The sequence below is a fragment of the Prionailurus viverrinus genome, chromosome F2 (genome assembly GCF_022837055.1).
Source record: "Prionailurus viverrinus isolate Anna chromosome F2, UM_Priviv_1.0, whole genome shotgun sequence".
NCBI classification, from domain to species: Eukaryota; Metazoa; Chordata; class Mammalia; order Carnivora; family Felidae; genus Prionailurus; species Prionailurus viverrinus.
The window spans coordinates 23,559,403-23,578,894 of record NC_062578.1 but is presented as its reverse complement, the minus strand read 5'-3'; the positions used below and the strand labels follow the sequence as shown (position 1 = coordinate 23,578,894).

At 33.1% G+C, this 19,492-nt stretch overlaps 1 protein-coding gene across 1 annotated transcript in view; it reads left to right on the top strand.

Annotated features, from left to right (window-relative positions):
* Positions 1 to 19,282, top strand: part of UBE2W (ubiquitin conjugating enzyme E2 W) — a 77,052-nt gene extending 57,770 nt beyond the window's left edge. The window contains exons 5-6 of the mRNA XM_047842244.1: positions 3,156 to 3,231; positions 11,939 to 19,282. Of these exons, the coding sequence (XP_047698200.1) occupies positions 3,156 to 3,231; positions 11,939 to 11,952 (90 nt within the window). The 3' untranslated portion in view covers positions 11,953 to 19,282. The remainder of the gene's footprint in view (positions 1 to 3,155; positions 3,232 to 11,938) is intronic.
* The last annotated feature ends 210 nt before the right edge of the window (positions 19,283 to 19,492 follow it).

The following is a 19,492-nucleotide window of genomic DNA, read 5'->3' as shown; positions in this document are numbered from 1 at the left end:
TGTCTGATGGAAGGGCAAAAATTACCAGAAACAAAAATCAAATGAGTCAAACTTAGGATACCCTTTTAAAGTATCTAAATCCTGTGTGCATTTCTGATCTTCTTGTCATTTCTGCCTGAGGGTTAGTGTAGCACAATATTCATATATTTCTATATTTTAGACTCTCTTTCATAAGGGTTTCCTTTTGTATTCGGTTTAAAGGAGAAACAAATTTACCTTATGTATTAGGGGGTCTGTGGGGTTATTTCAGCATTTTTTTTTCCTGTGTTCTCCAAATTCAACTGTCATTTTTACTAAATTAGTGTTTAGAGAACTTGAAGGTTAGTAGCTCATTTTTAAATGGTAAGTTCTCTAGACTCTGAAACACCAAGACACTGTTTGCAAAGTAAGTTTCTTGGAATGTTAGTTCCATAAGATGTTTCTTGGTGTTAGTTTTAAAAAAACAAATAGGTTTTTTTTGTTCAAAGAAGTATGGGAAATAATGGTTTAAATTGTATTTTTTAAAAATATGCATTATAAGCCCTTAACGTACAGTTTTATATACCTAATATAAGAAAGAAAAAAACTTCTGGCGGTAAACTATTACACCATTAGTTAAAAGGTATATAGCCCCATTCAGGAATATTAAAATGTGCAGAAAAATGTACACCTTAGAATAGAGGAAATAAGGTACATACTATCTAATTGTGGTATGACTTTTTAATTTAAGTTTCCTCTTTCCCTGTGGGCTTTTTCACATTGCATATAAAGGCTACGCTTGAGCTTTTGTTAACCCCAAGGGCTTTGGAAACAACTCTTACTCATTTATTGCTTCCATATTTTCTCATCCCCCACACTTCCAATCCCAGCATACATAAAAATTTTTAGGTGTAGAGCAGAGCAGTTTGCAGTTACAAAGACTTCTGTGCCCGTGTTAATGTTTAATGTCTTCTGAAAGGTGAGGCAGTTAAGTATAAAATTTAATAAGAAAAATTGAGACGAACACCAGTGATGTGTGCATGTAACTCTTGCATGTGCCTTGAATTAATTAGCACTTTTTTACATTTTAATGTAATTTAAAATACATGTAATGATTTACTCTTAAAAGCTAGAAATGACTATATTCTTTACCTCCTTTATCCTTTCTAATCCTCACTATTCACATTTCAGTTTTCTACTAGTTTTCTTGCATAGTTAGTAAATGACTAATTATTCCATTTAAATTATTGGCAAGCTATGTTATATAATATAAACTTCATTATATTTAAACAAGATAATAATCTGGAAGCTAGAATTCTGGCCACATTAGTTCTGTGAAATATGAGGAAAATTCAGCAAACATTTCGTAGGTACCTACTAGATGCTGTTTTTACTGTGTTAAGCACAAGGTTACAAACATGAAGAGGAAACTTGGTTTGAAACTGAGGGGATCTAGCTCCAAACAAGCTTTTAAAAGTCTTTTAACTACTCACCAAAAGCTCTTCTTTTAAAAGAGGTGAATTTTACTCTGTGGCCAATGTGGTGCTGTGAGTTTCACTTTAATATTTGAGTTGAATACAAATTTTAATTTTTACTATAAGCATTTGGGAACTTTGATTTAGTCATAATTCTTTCACTCCAGTTTTCTTTTTCACAGGCAAGAATGGTTCCCTAAACTGAGGGCATTTAAATCCATTATGTCAGTAGATTTCAGTAGTTAAAAATAATTTCTGATATTGAGAGGGCTTTCAGTAATTTACCATTTATTCTCAGTGCCCTTGTAATATAGATTATCCAAACTTTCCAGCTTGTATTCAGTTCCTAAAACAATTTTGGTAATCCATCTTTTTGTATAGTTACTTTATTTTTCTAAGAAACATGTCTCTGTGATCACTTAGTAATTTGGTTGTATTCTTGACTTAAGCAAATAGAATGAGTGTATTTTCTTCCTTAAACATGTATATATATATATATTTTTTTTTGAAGATTGGGTTCTAATCAATATACAGAGAAAATGAGTTTATGAAATTTGTTGCAGTGGTAGCAGTTTATTCCACATGAACACAGATTATGACTTTGCAGGACAAACAGCAACAGACCATCTATTCTTTGAGGTAGCCAGGCATCTCATTTCATAATACTAATTTTTCGGGTATTTTCTTAATCTGTGTCAGCAGGGTAATCTTGGGATAGCTGTTTAACATCTTATACTCTTCCCTTTTGTTAAATCACTATTAACATTGACTTATAAGAGCGTTATAAGGCTCAACTAAGATCAGAGTTCTGTACCTGAGTTATAGAAGTGCCAAGTGGACTGCCTATCTCCCTTCCTGTTGTCTAGGCAGTCCTGCTCGCCATTAGTTGTTGGTTGGACCTATCATATTACCTACTAACCTGCCCTCAATGGCTTTAGTACAAACTTGACATGTTTCCAAATTTTTGTAGAGAGTCACATATTTGTTTTATGTAACCAGTATCCAACATTTTCAGTGAAATTCCCTTCCATAATCTGTCGTCAGTGTTGTTGGCATCACTTTTCCTGCTATAGCTCCCTTGGAGAGCTGCCATATGTTTCTAATATTATGCTAGTCGGGACATATGTATAGCAGAAATGCCAACATAGCTTTTCCCCCTTTTTCTTTTTATATATTGTTTGGAAACTGAATCCTTTAGTTTGTCCTTGGTGGTACTATCTTACAGGAAAACCATAATTCTTTGTGGAGGTCTATAAGTTGCTGTTAGTTTCTCAGACAAACCTAGTAAAGTAGACTTCTCTGACTTTTTTTCTTTTTTTTTTTTTTAATTAGTTTCTAGAAGTAATTACTAAATTATTTCTAGGGAGATAAATGAAAGCAAAATTCTTTAAAACCTAATGCTACCACTTTGGGTTAATAGTTGGAACCTAATCCAAATCACACATGCATACCTTTATTTTATTTTATTTTATTTTATTTTATTTTATTTTATTTTATTTTATTTTATTATTTTATTTTATTTTATTTTATTTTATTTATTTTATTTTTTAATTTCGGTGTCAAGACTCTACTTTTCCTGGAATATATTCATTTGTGCCACATAAACATTTGTATTTTTTATGCTGTCTGTGATAATTCTGCTAAAGCTTTTATTAAAACTGTCTCCTTAAATCTTCTTCTATTTTATAACTTCTTATCTATTTAAATTCTTTTTGGTTTCAGAGACGACCACCAGATAATTCTTTTTATGTTCGAACATGTAACAAGAATCCAAAGAAAACAAAATGGTGGTATCATGGTAAGCAGTTTTATTTTAGCATTTTGGTTTGAAAGATTACATATCTGTTTGGGGAAAAGAAGGGAATATATAACTGATGTAATTTTGTAATATAGAGAAGGGTCTTTAAAATATTTAAGACATTTAATGGATACGTTGGACTAGATTTTTAATGGGGCACATAAAATCATACCTATCATGTAAGTAAAATCTAAAATCACTTTAACATTCTAAAATGCTACCATTTTATCACTAAAAAAGAGTCTTTAATCTTTAAGTGAAATTGAAATTAGTTATTTGGAAACCTGTTAACTTAAAATAGAAATTTTGATGTCTTTTGTAATTACTTAATTCTGGTACTGTTCTTAGTGGCAGGAGGGGGAATCACATTGTAAAGAGATGATCCATTATATAAAGCTCTTCCTATTCTAATAGCCCTCAAAAATTTGTGGTTTTTCTGATTGTAGCTGTATGAATACAGTACTCTCCCTGATTTTGTTTTACTGATTCTGTTGGGAGAGTGCTGGTAGCTTTTTAATTGAAAACTGCCAGTCTTTTCTAAACTGACCTCACCTCTTCCTTAAAGAGGTATATTTGAAATTCACAACAAAAATTTTATACTCTTCAGTGTACTTTTTGAAGGGAGTGAACAAAACCACCCTGATATATTCATCAGAGCATTTCCTTTATTTTTCTTTTTTTAAATGTTAGCCTAATAAAAAATGAGAACTGGGGCGCCTGGGTGGCTCAGTCGGTTGAGCGGCTGACTTCAGCTCAGGTCATGATCTCGTGGTTTGTGAGTTCGAGCCCCGTGTCGGGCTCTGTGCTGACAGCTCAGAGCCTGGAGCCTGTTTCCGATTCTGTGTCTCCCTCACTCTGACCCTCCCCCATTCATGCTCTGTCTCTCTCTGTCTCAAAAATAAATTTTAAAAAAGTAAAAAAAAAAAAAAAATGTAAAAAAAAAAAAAAAAAGAAATGAGAACTGACAGCTATTTAGTAAGAATATGATCTTTCCCCCCCTTATCTTTCTATCAATTGTGAAACCTTCTGTTACCTGAGTTAATTTGAGTCAATTAAAAACTTTTTAAATTATAAAGTTCTGTAGGTGTTGAGATAAGTGATGGCTAGAATCAATACAATAGCACTATGCCAACAGTTACATGTTAGAAAGCATAGTGAAAGAGGAATGCCCCTAAGAACCATGGAAAGGTAAATACTCATGTTAATGACAGTTATAGATGACCTGGAAGAAAAAATGACAAAACTTGTAAGAGCTATCAAAAAATAGAGATATTTGATGACAAACTAGTATTATATAATTTTCAAATTATAGGTTTAATATAATTTAGTAAAAATCCAGTGGAATGATGGGTGAGTGCTTGAAAGTTGGAAAAAAATAATAGGTGAGAAGAGCAGTTTGGATTTTGAACTAAAGGATAATGAAAGAGAATTGGTCTACTAAATACCAAAACATATTAATGCAAGAATAGACATCAAAATAGAATTACTCTTTCCTAGGCCTTTTTATATATAAGATTTGAATATATGGTGAATTAGGTGTCACAAATCAGAAGGCAAAAAATTATTTAGTAAGTTAACCTGTTAGAAAGTTGGTAATCATTTTGGGAAAGAAAAATTTACATTTTTACTTCATATATAAAATATTTCCTGTGGATTGAATTAAGTACTTTTTTTTTAAACAAGGGAAAATATTTTCTTAAAGTTCGGGATCATCTCTAGAGGAAGGAAGAATTTCTGAAATCAAAAGGAATCACAAATGTTAAATATTAAAGAGTTGTATGAAAATTTAAACCTTTTAGAAAAACCTCAAAGCACAGCCAAGCTTTATTTTAAAAATGTGAAAAACATTTACAGTTTATTAAAAATAAAGACCATTTATGAGAGTTGCTTAACATAATAAATAAAATTAATAAAAAACATTGGCCAAAAACTTCACAGTAAAATAATTACAGATTTAATATTTTGAAATTATTTTTGAATTGGCAGAGTTGTATAAAATGAGTGCAATCTTGGAAAAGAATAAAGAGTAGAAAAAAAATAGTGCTTTCGTATTTGTTGATGGTATAGCAAGTTCAGCAATATTTAACAAAGTTTAAGATCAAGACTTTTGTCTGAGTTACCAACTTCTGAGAATCCATCCTAAGAAAATCATCTTTTAATTTTTTTTTTAAATATTTATTTTTGAGAGACAAAGACAGAGGGTGAGCAAGGGAGGCGCAGAGAGAGAGGGAGACACAGAATCCGAAGCAGGCTCCAGGCTCTGAGCTGTCAGCACAGAGCCTGATGTGGGGCTTGAACTCACAAACTGTGAGACCATGACTTGAGCCCAAGTCGGATGTTTAACTGACTAAGCCACCTAGGTGCCCCAATCCTAAGAAAATCATTTTTAAAACAGGAAGTGTTTTATACATGGAATGTTCAGTGGAGGATTATTTATAATACACACTATTTGTTATCTTATGTACTATTTGCCTGGATTCATTCCAGGCACAGACATGCACACAAACACACCTACCTCAACGAATCCTTCCGCTACACACACCCTCAGGAACTCCTTCAGCAAAGTCTTGTTGATTGCTTTCTCTTTTAAAGAATTTAATAAACTTTATTACTATGCCTAGAATGCTGGTTTTGTTTTAGTCTTTAAGGTATCCCCAAATAATTCTGATAGAACTTGACGCTTGAGGACTACCGTTACAGGGATTCTGAGATATAAAAGGACAGGTTTCCATATAAAATGAATTAATAATCATACTTAAGGAATTCTTTCTGAGCACTGAAAATCTACTAAAACATTTAAGACCCTACTTTAAGTAAACAGCCCTTTAATTCAATTTACACTGCTGGCTTGTCATTCTTTTTCATCCTCTTGCCTAGGACCAAACACCAAACTACCTCTTCCTTCCAAAAAAAAAAAATTCTTGAGTGTCACAGACCCTGTATCTTAGCATAGAAAGTCCCAGATTCATCAAAAATTCAGATTAGTCAATCAATATTGACAAACACACTAAATCAAACATGTTTTAAAGTGTCAAAGTTCTAAAGATAGTATAGTCCTTCTGTTTCAAACTCAACTTCACTAATCATAAAAAAATGCCCCGTTGTCTTTTCCATAGATTTTAAGCCACTTGTGTTTTCTAATAAAACCTGAGAGGAAATTGTCTTGGAGTGATGAATTTTAAAAATACATATAATTTGAACGTATAAACTGCTATCTTGCCTCAGTGTGTTCGTACATTTTCCCTTCCTTACTCCCTGGTAGGGAAATTTCAGAAAGATACAGTCTTTCGGGCCCTCTGATGCTGCCTTATATAGATAAAAGGACTTATGAGAAGTCCTTTATCCAAGAATATTCCCAGAATTTCTCATTATGTGCTGTTGAATAAGAAATGGAGAGGGGCGCTTGGGTGCCTCAGTTGGTTAAGCATCCAACTCTTGGTTTTGGCTCAGGTCATGATCTCACGGTCATGGAATTGAGCCCCATGTCCAGCTCTATGCTGACTGTAGAGCCTGCTTGGGATTCTCCTTCTCCCTCTTCTCTCTGCCCCTTCCCTACTCTCTGTCTTTCAAAATAAATAAATAAACTTTAAAAAAAAAAGAGATGGAGAAAAGTCCCATAGTGAAACTAGAAATATAAAATTATTTAAAACAAAATACACTTCATAGAAGTTATTTTTCATAGTTAATAATTTTTATCTGTTAACTGAGAAATTTATACTTTCATAACTAAAATAGAAAAAGTCTTTTAATAGGTTGGACTATTACATTCTCCACCTTAGCCAAAAAGTACTAAGAAAAGAGAGGCTTTTCAAAGTAAATTAGCTTCTTACTGTCCAGGAGTTCATTTTACCAATATAAACAGACTAAAAGTGTCTCTCCGCCTTCCTGCCCCCAAAATACAAATTAGCCATCGTTAAAGGACTGGATTGTATTTCAACTAAATTATGACTATTCTAGCTCAGTTTCCAGTCCCAGGTACAGATACATTTTTTTTTCATTTACAGATAATTCTGTTTAAAACATTCTCAGATTATTGATTTACAGTGACTGTTCTTAACTCAGTATGTTTTGTACTCATGCTTGAACCCTGCATACCTGAATCATTCCCCTCCCAGAATCTCTTTAAATCGACAGTTTGCTTCATGAGTGACCATCATATGAAATCAAGAAAGGGTAATACTAGTTATACTTTGAGATGATAGAGCAGCTGCTCTTTCATAAAGGTGAGTGGGTATAGACAGTCTTCCTTGAACTTTTCCTTCATCTTTAAAAACTAAAGCATTTCAGCTGTGTAGCATATATTATCTCTGCCTTTATACATTTCAGAGTGACAGTTATAAGCAATGTGAGAAATAGCTCACCTTGACCTTACAGCTGAATTTGAAAAATCTTATCAAAAAGGTAATCATACTCTCACTCATAAAGCAGAATACGTCAGCTTTGTTTTGAGTTTTCCAGATGTCAGCTTATATGTTTTTCTGTTTAGCTGCGTTAGTTCCAAAAGATCTTCATTGATCAATCATGTTCTCCTTATAACACCAAATTACCAAGAAATATGGACTCTTGTTATTTCTTAGCATCATCTAATTTTGAAAGGGCTACAAGGTCAGGCCAGTGTCCTGACATGACCTACAAACTGAAACAAAAAGATCCAGAGACTAAATAAAGACTTGCTTGGAATTAGATGAACTTACTGAAACACTTAACATTTCAATTTCTAGAAGAAATTGAATTCTGCCCAAGCAGAATTGTGGGCCTCAGGTATAGGCTCCACAGTCCTTGGGTCAACGTGGGTCAGAGTGTTCGTCAGTGTTTGTAATCAAAAGAGACAAGGGAGGTTTGGGTTTAGTTTCATAATATCTATGCACTTGAGAGGGCTTCCTGGCTGTAGGATGAATGCCACTATTAATGAAAAACAATAATTCAGCAGTTCAGAAGATCTCCTGGATTTGGAAGAGTAGGTTTCTGCTGATACACCAGACTTGAGCTGCCAGATAGATACCAGTGTTGGGTGCTTGAAAAAAAAGCCTCTTTCAACTTAAATCTGTGATCTTCCACGTTGTTAGTATACTTTGAAAATGTAGGACAGTCACTGCTACCCTACTGTTACTCTCTTTGTAGTATATCTTCTGCATTTCTTTCTGCATTTCTTTTGAGATTCTTCTCTAGCTCCTTAATATTAAAGTGCAAAAATTTCCTGAGATGTGAACACACATTCCTTACTGTTACTTACTTGAAGTTTACTATCAACCTGTTTTCCAGAATTCTTTGATAGTTTCTATTCACTAAAGAATTAAGGCCATTGGGATACAAATATTCTGTGTTGCAAATTAAGGCCAGGGGTCCATATGCTTTGAAAAATTGGTTAAATGGAGAGAATAGGGTTAAAAAAATAAAGGGAACTAACCAAAATAGGTATTTGAATAGACAACTCATTTCCGCATATATAAGGGGAATTTACCTATAATTCAGGGCTAAGATGGTAGCCAGTTTAGTGCACAAATGTTTCCAGTTTAGCACACAAATGAATGAATGAGCCTAAAGTTCAGTATCAAAACAGACATAATTGTTCTTGAAAAAGAGAAAAAGTATTTTTTATGGAATCATAAAAATATTTCAATAAGGTAGCCAGTAGAATCCATTAATAATATGATCCATCTGTTTCCTGGGATCCATATTGAATGTATATAACTTAGTTTCATAATGATTGCTTTTCATAAATGGCAGTACTGATCTGGTTCTTGAAGCATTTTCCTTAAGGTGATAAGAGAATTGAGCAGTATAGCTTAAGACTGTTATTGAGTATTGGCTTCAGAAAACTAGGCTTACAGGAAATAGATTGGCATAATGTTTAGATGTTATGTCCAGTAAACTGTTGAGTTTATAAGTTTGGGGAGGAGTAGAAGAATACCTCGCTCTCTTTTTTTTTTTTTTTTTTTTTTTTACAAAACTTTAAACTACATTCTGGTTCCATTCAGCTGGACCTGTAAAATTTTAAGGATTATAAGGGGATAGGAACATAAAATTGTCTCAGACTAGTATTGATAAACTCTTTTTCTTCCTGTCTTATAGCTGTCTATAGAACTATAGTACTTATAGAGTCTATAGAACTTATAGTAGTCCATAGAACTACTTATGTTAGGTGTAAACCTTTTTATTTGCACTACCTTACAAAATCATTTTCTAAATTCCCAAGTCCAAATGTTTACGCAGCTTAACAGCCTTTTCCCTTTATTTCCTGCTAGATAACAGTTCTGTTGTCTATTGTGAAATCTTTCTTGAACTGGTTCATCAAAGTAAAATTTTAATTCCCTAAACTGTTAAGACACAAACCTAACTGTAAAGATTTATTTTTGTCTTTCTTAGAATTGGGATCCCACTTCATATCTACTGACTTATTACTGTGTTCCTTTTTTTCTAGTCTTTTGTCCCTGGGAATATCCAGGGAGGTGGTTTCCAATATAACGTGATGGTTGTGGTGTCCATTATAATTGGATGATTCTTATACTCGGGAGAACTAAATGACATGCTTCTAATATAGTTCTCTTCCACTCATATTTCCCAGAAGCCTAGTGAAGTTAGCCATGGTAGATGTCACTTCTTTGGAACTGATGATTTGTGTATTATATTTGAGGGTATAGTTTTAATAAGCGCTTACACAGTTCCAGAAAAAAAGTTTAAGGGATTAATCTAAGATTTTTTTTCCAGGCCTTCATTTTGCTACAAATACTTTATTCAAGAGGTTAGATATATTGTGTTATTTGACCATGTTTTATAGACCTATATTTGTCTTGATCTTATTAAATTAACAACCTTTTTTTGTAGGTCATCCTGGTATTCAGTAATCTTTTTCATCTAGTTAGGAAACTGTGTTCCTTTTGCTAACAAATGAGTTTTTTCTTCTTAATGATGGCCTTTTTTTCCTAGGAAAAAGTTTGCCTGGCTTTGGCTCATACTTGTCTCCATACTTAAGTATTTGCTCATAGACTCTTTGGTTATTTACAGCCATGATGGATTTGTAATGTTAAATCCATGTGTCCTTGTGGGTCCAGCTATCAGAGATCATGGAACTCTATTTTCAAAACTTACTTAGTACATTTATTTCTCTAAAGATAGAGTATTTAAGGCAGGGAGTATCATATTCATCCTCTAATTTTTTTTTTTTTTTAACTTCTGATCCAAAGTGGAGATTAGGGTAGGGAGAATAGCTTTGTATGGATTTCTTACTCATTTTGGTGGATTGTAGCACATTCTACAGCAGCCCACTATACTGAAAAACTTCCAAAATGAACAACCTGATGCAGATACATTTACAGTATCACCTATCAGAGATGATATCTTTGGAAATAAAAGCTTATTTTTGGCAGTTAACTAGGTATATGATGTTCAAATTGAATTTTGTCTCACCTTTTTATTGTATACATTGTCATATGGTATGATACTTAAAGTTTGACCTATCAGAATTTAGTGCAGTCCCTTAGCTTAGAGATCTAAGGGCGGTTAGTTTGAGTATTAATTTCAAGGACCCTAATATTATAAATTACTCTGTTGGAAAAGTGATGTTTTAACATTTTTTATATTCTGCATCCATGACATCTGTATCTCCTCTGTATTCCAAGTTCCACAGTAATTGAGGAAACATACTTTCATGTGACACTTAGAAACTATAAACTGTCCATTTACTTCCTTCTTAAAGATATTATTTCTTCAAAGAATTCTAATGATTTAGGTAAGATTTATTTTAAAAATCCAATATATTTCACCCTTTAGATCACCCTTAATGTACAGGGGATGGAATATTCCACGAGTTTGCCTAGCAGGGAATTCAGATATACTGGTTTTTAGCTCTCATTGAATCATTGGGAATGGGGATTTTATTAACAGTGTATTGATCCTAACATGGATATTTTATAAAGTATTTTAGCCAATTTTTCAGAAATGTTTTAGAGAGCTTTCACAATTCTTGGGTAGTTGTTACTAGTCTTCCTTCTAAAGCCTCTTTCTGAAGAGTAACCAGTCCTCAAAATAAATCCTTCAGATATGTCTTGTGAAATAAAATTTGTAAAATATGAATCCCCAAATTTCATGTCTTACATAAATATGTGTTGAGGCTACCAAAAGTCATTACTAAATTATTTTAGTTTTTTTAACCTCATTTGCATATGTATCTATACTTGCTGAAAAATGTATTTTTAAATGTATTTTCCATAGAGAAATTAATAACATTGACTATGTATTAATTGATTTGGAGATCATACCTTATTTGTGAAGTTATTTCCTTCATAGACTAAAGGCACAACTTGTATTATCCTGTGTTAAATAGCAGGACACTGTTGGTCAGGAGTTTGCTTCCTGTCTCATTATAATTTAAAATTGTGGCCCTTAAAACAACTCTTGAGAGATAAATCCTGAATATGTGCTAACATATATCAATTTATTATTTTAAGTAGAACTAACACACTAATTAATGCATCATTTAAGATCTATGTGAACTACATTTCCATGAAAGAATTGAATTTGATGTGTTTGTCACTATATAATTGAACACAAATTGGACTTTTTATTTGCAAGGCTTGGGGGAGGCAAGTCAGACAAATAAATCATGTTCTTCTTGCTACTTGAAATTATTTATATGTTAGGCTAACTTGTGGATTTTACTTATGCAGGCTTGACTTTTTTAATTATCTTTTTTCTCCTTTTCTTAAAGATGATACTTGTTGATGCCACTGTTATCATCCTCCTAGCAGAAGATAGTCCTACTGAGAAAATGAGCACTTTGATCATTCAGTCTTTGAACTTTAACCTTTGACTGGAAGTGACCTATAGGCAATGAAGACTACTTCCTTTTACTGCATTTTTACTCGTGTGCATTCTGGGCGCATGTTGATCGCTGGTTCAGTCCAGGCAACTGACATGCTTTTATTAGTCATACAGTATTAATGCAGGTGTCAGGAAATGTCAAATATAATTCCATTTTTTATTTTTATTTTTTTAAGCTTTTGGAAAAGTTCCAGGTCCTCATGTATTGTGCAATAACAATGACTTCCTTGGCGGTTTTGGGACGTTCATTGCCGGCAATGGACGTTTAACAGGAAAAATTTTCATTAACTCCTGCCACCCAATGATTAATGCATGATAGGGCCTATGAAATGAACTTATTGGTTATAGTGGGATTATAAATAAAGTGAGGGATCCAACATTACCTTGAAAGTCACCCCAACTGTTTATATTTGGATTCTATGCACTGTGATCCTAAGGTTAACGGCATGAATTAACATGCGTCTTTAAAGGACTGTAATGAAAGATCATTGCGTATTTATTGAATTGTTTATATCTGCTGTCAAATTGTTTTGACATGGAAGGTTTTCAAGTAACATTGGCAGAGAGGTACAATATGTTATCCCTATGGTGAAAATAAATTCATTTGTTGTATATAGTTCCTCAATATCTGAAGTAAAGGTATGAGTAATATAGGGTATGAATGGTTTAATCAAGGCTTTATTTTGGAAGTAAGAAAAATGGCAGTGATGATTCAACTGCTGCAGTCCATAATTTGGGCTTATTTGTACATTAACAGTTTTTCCAAGTAGGTTACACTCTGTTACTTCCTGCTAGCCATCAGCATGAGCCCTACTGCCTAAACACTATTTCATTTATTTATGTTTGGAAAATCCACAAACAGTTTTTGTTTGCAATTTTGTTTCTTTTGTTATGTTTTAAGTCAAGATTGAATGTTACAGTACTTCAATTGGAAAATTTTTGTCAAGTTTTTTCCTGTAAATTTTCTTTACTTGTAAGTATCATTATGTCCTTTAATCCTGTACCCTAAAATAAGAAATACATTTTTGACAGAGGCTTAATGTTTTAACAAAAGAGTGTGGACATTTTTATTTTAAAATTTAGGCAAAAGTACACTATAGAATGGTATGTTTGCTTATTTGTCTCACACAACCATACAATTTTTCCTGGAGGGATTAGTTTTGTTTTCTTGTTGTTTAAAAGACTTTGCTTACAGCTAGATAAAGTTTTCTATAGAAAAAAATTGTTGAAACGTCCAATTCTCAGTACCATGTAAGTTAATGATACTGCAACTAGGTTCTCTTTTTAAAAAGCGATTATGTATTTTATAAATTACCTTTTCACATATGCAAAAATCTGTTTCTACTACAATGTTATTTTTACTAATGCCTGTTGTTGCACTCTTTTTGACATATCCTGCAGTGAATAAATATATGAATCAATTTGGGCTTAAAAGTAAAAGCCAATTGGCTGAAAGGTTTGAAGTATGTACCCCAGCAAAACCATCCAATCAATAATTGGCGAGGAGTATTTTCAAAATTGTTTTTAATCTCTGTATAGATGACATTTTGTAGCTTTGTACATGTTGTTAATTAAGGGCATATAATTTTACACTCTAAAAGTATAATTGCTGAACTCAGGGGTGGGTAGACTTCAAAAATATGTCTGCTGTAGAAATAACTTGAAAAACAAATTAAAACTATGGCCAGCCACCAAATTGTGGACACTGTTTATACTATAGTTAGCAACTACCACTTTTTGAAATTAAACACATTTTTGTTCTTTCTTCACTAGATACACCTAAGTTCTCACAGTAGTTTTCTATCAGTCTTATTAGTTGCCCTGTTTAACCAAGACAAAAAATGTTTTTTGGAATGCTTGAGCTACTCTTAGTTTTTAACTGCTTTTTAATATGAAAATTGCAGTGACAAATTATATATTTTTCATATTTTACACAACTCTAAACTGATTGACTTGATCATTTGTGGGGGTGGGGGAATCTTTCTCCATAATGCTGGTCCTCTTACTAAAATTCTTTTATAAAGAAATGACCTGTGACATTTATTCACCAAAGGAATTAATATACCAGGTCAAAGATGAACAATGCTGTCCTGTAGATTAATAGGTGGTATATAGCCTCAGTTGAGTTTTGTAAAATAAAAATAGCAGTATTTTAAGATACCTCTCTCTCTACCTAGAGATATCATAAAATAAATTAAAATGAAGCAGAGGAAAGTAAAGGAAACCAAATAATTTCAGTACACTTTACGGTTTAAAGAGAAGGTGAAATATCCTAAAATATAGAAATACCAATCATTCAAAATTTGCAATAAGATAACACTTTATTCGTTACATTACTCCCTTGAACTTAGGAATTATTGGAAACTCCTTTGCACTTAGATTTAATTAAGTTGATTTTAAATGTAAGTTACATTATTAAAAGACATAAGATGTTTACTTAAGTCATTGCTCTAGAGAGCAAAATTAATGACTTTGTAATAATAAACAATATTTCTCTGTAACACGTTGTTGAACGACAACCAGAATACCAAGAAAATGTACATAGGAATATGCTACTTCCCTCTTCCCTTGCTCTATGGGGCACTGTCTGCTACATAGGCCTACAGAATTATACTTTCATATTTAGACAATATGTACTCTCTATTTATTTATTTATTTATTTATTTTAAGGCCATTCTTCTGGTTTGCCAAATTCTGTTAAGGCAGTGATACATTCATTTCCTTATTTTGCATGTTTATATCATGAACTTGGTGCCCTTTAAAAAAAAAATATTATGTCAAGTAGGTATTAATGCCATAGATTTTAATGAGAGAAATGGTTTTCAGTTTTTTAAGATAAATTTTTTAAAATACATTTTATGGCCGTTCTCTTAAGGAATTTAATATTCACCTCTAAAGGACTCACTTGTAGTGTATGAATTCCTCCTTTTAGCTAGCAGGGACATAAAGCTTTTTTTAATCCCCAAAAGAAAATGCTAAAAAATAGCTTTTATATACGGTTCATCTGGAGAAAGACCTTAATCCTTATTTGTTTTGACTAGGTATATAAATATTTGGTATAAAATAACTAGAATAGTTTATTACTTTTTCCCTTCTGAAATTTTAAATATATGCAAATATATATCATTAGATTCCTGTGGTAAATAATAATTTCTTCAGATTCTAAAACAGGTATCTAGTGACTGCTTAATTATTTCCAGATTGCATCAAAGATGAATTGACAAATAATGGAAATGAGTAGTGATATGAAAATGGTATGTAACCACATATTACTTGTTTCTGGTAATCAAATCTTATTTTTTAAAAAGCCTATTGTTTTTGAGAATTGAGATATTTAAACTTGTTACAACTTCTTCCTAAAAATAGAAGAGAAGAGGAGGTACTGTGTGTTCAAAAATTTTTTTAAATAAAGAATTCAGTGTCACTAGTTCTAAGCCTTTATGGTCACTGCTGCTTATATTTCTTGATCTCACTTTTATTTAATTTTTTTGTACATATTCGAGATGAATGCTTAGGATTATTAAGTGTATATAAATTGGTTTTCTAAAAGAACTGAGGCTTACCCATATCTTCTCTAAGGATTCACTGTTACCAAAATCAGCTACTGCACGATTCTGTGTTATGCTAATGCCTTTGCATGATTAAGATCTGTGAAGGTGTCTTTTAATCTGCACCACTTGGCCCAATCCTCTTTGCAGTCTTGTTTTTCTCTCTCTTCTTTCTTCCTGTCTTCTCACAGATGTCCACTATGTTGGTCTTCAGCAGTTTCCCGAAGTTTTCCTCTCCCTCTCCCTTCCTTCCTTCTTTCCTCCTTCCTTTTCTTGAGGTTAGGGAATCCAGAGAAGGAAGACTATTGAAATTACATCAGAAATTTTTCTTAAATAAGAGGACTCCTTCCTACAGATAAAATATGTAGAATTTCTGATACTTTATTTCAGTTCAAGAGTAGGTGGCTAAATTTATTGAATAATTGACTACTTGATAAATGAGCTGTTAATTGTAATTTAGTTCTTAAATACTAATATTAAGGGAGTTTTGCTTACTTTTTGGATGGTGACTCTCCCAAAGTCTAATTATTGCCCAAATGAATTGAATTAATTGTTTTGGTAAAAGTGTTTTTTCCATTTATGTTTCTAAGCCATTTTGAGATTTGGAACTTTTTTTCTTTTTTTTTTAATAATTTGTGGGAGACTTTAATTTTCTCAGCATGAACTGCATTAAAGACAGGCTTGTATGCATCATTATCATTAGAGGCCCGTGGAGTCTACACATGTACTTCAAACTTTAGATCTTTATCTTTAAAGTTGAAGTTCTGGTTCTGACTATCGTCCTGATGATTGAGGTGTTCTCTGTGACTTTAATTCTCAAAAGTTACTGGGACTGATAGTTGAGGATGAATCTCCAGAATGGTTATATGACTGTTTTATCAAAAAATTGTTTATAAAACAATATAATATCTGAAGACATTTTTGAATGTGTGGAAGGAAAGCTTGACTAGAAGCTGGTATGTTTTACCATACCTAAAGAACTGCAGTTGTGCAAGTTGAGTGCAGTTGACAGGGAGAAAGAGAAACTTGTTCTTGTTCTATTTCTTGGTGCATACTTTGTCAGGGTTTTGTCAAAAGTTTGCTTCTGCAGTAATTCTAAGCAGTTTTCTCAAAGGCAAAGCATGGTTCTGGGCTTTGGCTTGTTAGGTGTGGCCGCACTTGTCAAATTTCCTGGTAAATGGAAATATTGAATAATCCCACCTCTCTAATTCTAAAGCCTGAAACAAGACTAGTGAGGAATGTGGTAGAATGTCAGATACCATGAATATAAATGCGAGTCTCTTAATAGTTAACCACAGATTATTTACATAAATGCAAATTGATTGTCATTCTCGGGATAAAATCATTAATCGAACAGATTATCATGTCAGTTATCTGGTAGCCAAGAATTAAGTCCATGTTCAAGTTAAAGTGGATTTGTTGTTTTTAGTTGGTACCATTTTTCTCTCAATATTCAGAAATACAGATTGTGCATTTTATTAATAGGAATGGAAGCTCATGCTTGAGGATTTGAATAGGGTGGTTGTATATATTTTATAAATTCAAGTTGTAAAATATGTAAAGCTGCTGCTTTTTGAATAGAATATAAATGTTAAGACATAAATCTATATATTATATATTTTTAAATACATGTACCAAACTTTTGTTAGTTGAATATAAATTACATTGTGTGCTTTATGGAATTCAGTAACTTTTAATAATAAAGCAGTTGTCATTGATTTTTTTTTTATGTAGACTTGAATATTAAATTGGATAATTAAATCTCTTTGTAGTTTATAATAATGTAAAAATTTACTTATGTACTAGTTTCTCATTACAGAGGACTGCGATCTTCAAAGGTTTGTGGAAACAGTGACATGTCCATTTCCAAAAATAGGTGCAACAGCACGAAGATAGTCCCTAACGCCACTTGTTTATTTATTTAATGGATCATGTTCACTTAGCAATGTAGCCTAGTATATTTTAGTGGTTCTTCATGCTTTAATGGAAGAAGTCCTGATTGAAAGACAGGCATCTTCAGAAAAGGTGGAAATTGAGACCCAAGCACTTGCTTAGAGTCCCACCATGAGTCTAGTGTTGCTGAACGTTAAGTTCTATTAGATTAATAAGGACATACCATAGAGACCTTTGGAATACTTTCCTGAGTATACACATAGATCAACTAACTTATGTAGATGAGTGACTCGTGAAACTATGAGAAAAGCAGAGGAGAGGCTGAAGAATCAGGATACCTGTCTGCATGTCAGTTATTCACAGCAGGAAGAATGCTCTGCTGATATTCTAAGTTCTCTATCCAGGGGGGCCCTGCTTGCCCCAGGAGCACCTCACTCCTCACAGGGGCATGAAACTGCCTTACCTCAACATGCTGTTTCTCCATCCTCAACAGTAGATGAGTAACTGGTTACGTAAATGCAAGACCCATCTTTGTACTTTGATGACATTCTCTCCCTTTATTATAAATCTTAGAATAATTTCTACCTCTCTCAGATGGTTTAAGCAACACTGGATAAGTGAGTCTTTTGAAGTCCTCTCTACATTCCGTAGTACTTTTCACACTAACATACAGCAAAATTAAACATGAACTGAAGAGAAGTCAAATGACATAGCTAAGAGTTTTCTGTGCTTGGATAATAGGGTCCAAGGCCACAGTGGTTCTACAACATCTGTCCTGTTGGGAACTTCTGTCAATAAATCTTTTAAATTGCTTATGAGATTTCTTTTTAATGTTTGCTTAAGGCAAAATATGTAAGTGAGTACCTGTGTGCTCTTTCCAATCCAGTGGAGTTTGGAAATGTTTTAATAAGGAAAATTGAAATAAGAAACTAAGGTAGAAAATATCTTCTCATATAGGTACTTGACCTTCAAGGACCCATGGTGGGTAGATATAACTCATCAGGCAAGAACCTAATAAGGATGGCTATTTCCTGCAAAAAACGTTTCCAACTTAACATTAAAATTTTCTTATGTCCTGGGGCACCTGGGTGGCTCAGTTGGTTAAGTGTCCCACTCTTCAGTTCAGGTCATGATCTCACAGTCATGAGGTCGGGCTTCGCACTGAGCTGAGCGTAGAGTGTGCTAAGATTCTTTCTCCCTCTGCTCCTCTCCCCCACTCACACTCCCTCTCAAAAAAATAAAAATAAAAATAACTCTTTAAAAAATGTTTTATGTCCTCTCTCATACCCCGGAAAGCATGTTTCTCTTTTCTTTCCTGTTATAATGGCATTCTATCCAACTTAGTTATCCAAACGAAGACTTAATCGCTATTTACTGGTCCTCTCTGACATTTTTCATCATTAAGTCCTTTTGAGCCTTTCTTTAAAAATGATCTCAAATCCCTCCCTTCTCCTAGTGTCCTTGTCATTCTGTCCCTTCACTACCTGCATCCTGTGTTCCCAGGCTGCTCTTCAGCCATCCACACAATTTGTTCCTTAAATAGTAGCAAAAGAAGACTACCTATACTTTGCTAATGTTCTTCCATGTTCCTAGAGTGTTTTTCATCTGCTTTTCTACCTAAAAAGTCCAGTTCAAATGTAGTTCTAATGTTATATTTGTCCTTCCCTTCCCACCCCCTACCAGTCTTCTGTCCTGGATTCTTTAACAGTAGGGGCAATGTCTCAAATGCCCCCAGCATGTAGCACACAGTACACAACATAGAAGCTTTTAATAAATGTTTGTTAAATTAACTTGATTGTACTTGTATTTTTATACTAACTTTTCTAAAGAAACTTATGCAAGTGCTAGCAGTTTTGAAACCTACCTCTAAACCACCATCTGTGTGAAGTGTCACAGCAGAACAACTTACCCTTCCTATCCCAGAAAGTTTGAAAAAATTGCTTTGAAGTAAACCATTAACGATTCTTCATTGGTTTTACTTTCGTTTATTAAAAAAAATA